Source organism: Elaeis guineensis, chromosome 2, assembly GCF_000442705.2.
Source record: "Elaeis guineensis isolate ETL-2024a chromosome 2, EG11, whole genome shotgun sequence".
Taxonomy (NCBI): Eukaryota; Viridiplantae; Streptophyta; class Magnoliopsida; order Arecales; family Arecaceae; genus Elaeis; species Elaeis guineensis.
Window position 1 is genome coordinate 121,562,582 of NC_025994.2, and position 1,154 is coordinate 121,563,735.

General features: G+C 45.6%; 1 protein-coding gene across 1 annotated transcript; it reads left to right on the forward strand.

Moving 5' to 3' along the window:
• The first annotated feature begins 225 nt into the window (after window positions 1-225).
• LOC109505854 (glucan endo-1,3-beta-glucosidase 7-like) lies at window positions 226-672 on the forward strand. The gene has a single exon (XM_019850585.1). The coding sequence runs from the start codon at window positions 226-228 to the stop codon at window positions 670-672; it is 447 nt and encodes a 148-aa protein (XP_019706144.1).
• The last annotated feature ends 482 nt before the right edge of the window (window positions 673-1,154 follow it).

Genomic DNA, 1,154 nt, shown 5'->3' on the forward strand with positions numbered 1-1,154 from the left:
TTTAATTTTTTAAAAAATAATTAAATAATAATAATAATTTAATATTTAAATTTTTTTATTCATCTTTTTATTTATTTTTATTTTTTTCCCTTGTTTCTCCCTTCTCTTCCTCCCAACACCGCGGTCGGCCTTCTTCTGCTGGTGACTGATCCGCACCCACCCCCCTCTAGTGCCTTCCACTTCGATCTTACCTTCGGCCTCAAAGGAATCCTCCAATTCCTCACCATGATCAAATTTCTCTTTATGATCAATCCCTACCCCTACTTGGCCTATCGCAATGATCCCCACCCTAAAACCCTAGCTTTTTGCCTATTTCAACCCAACTCTGATCGGTACGATCCTGGATCCAAGATCACGTACACCAACATATTCGATGCCCTGGTCAACGCGGTAAAGTCGGTCCTGAAGGGGCTGGGGTTCCCAAATGCAGAGATCGTCGTAGCTGAGATCGGGTGGCCATACTACAGTGACTCCGATGAGGTCGGTGCGACAGTGGAGAACGCGAGGGCCTTCATCTGGAACCTGATGTCCCACCTGAGATCCATGAAGGGGACGCTGCTGATGCTCGAGAAATCCATGGATATGTATATCTTCACCCTCTATGACAAGGATCTCAGTCCGGGCCGATGTCGGAGCGATCCTTTGGCCTCTTCCGATCGGATCTCACCATGACCTACGACACCAACTTCTTCAAGTCCAGTTCCATCACGTAGGTTCGTAATAGATGAGAAATATTTTCAAATATCTTTGACTGCTGCTCTGCGATTTTTTTTTATCTCATTCTACTAGAATGAGATCTCAATCCAACGGATGGAGTCCGGATTGGATTGAAGAAGTTGGGCTATTCCCATTTCACCCCAGAATCGGAATCCCTTTCTTATTTATCTTTTTATTTTTTTTCCTCGTTTCTCCTTTTCCTTCCTCCCAACCCCCCAACCGACCTCCCTCTGTCGGTGACTGACCCACACCCACCCCCCTCTGATTCCTTCCACTCCAATCTTACCTTCAGCCTCAAAGGAATCCTCCAATTCCTCACCAAGACCAAATTCCCCTTTATGATCAATTCCTACCCCTACTTCACCTATCGCGATGATCCCCACCCTAAAACCCTAGTTTTTTGCCTATTTCAACCCAATTCCAGCTGGTACGACCTT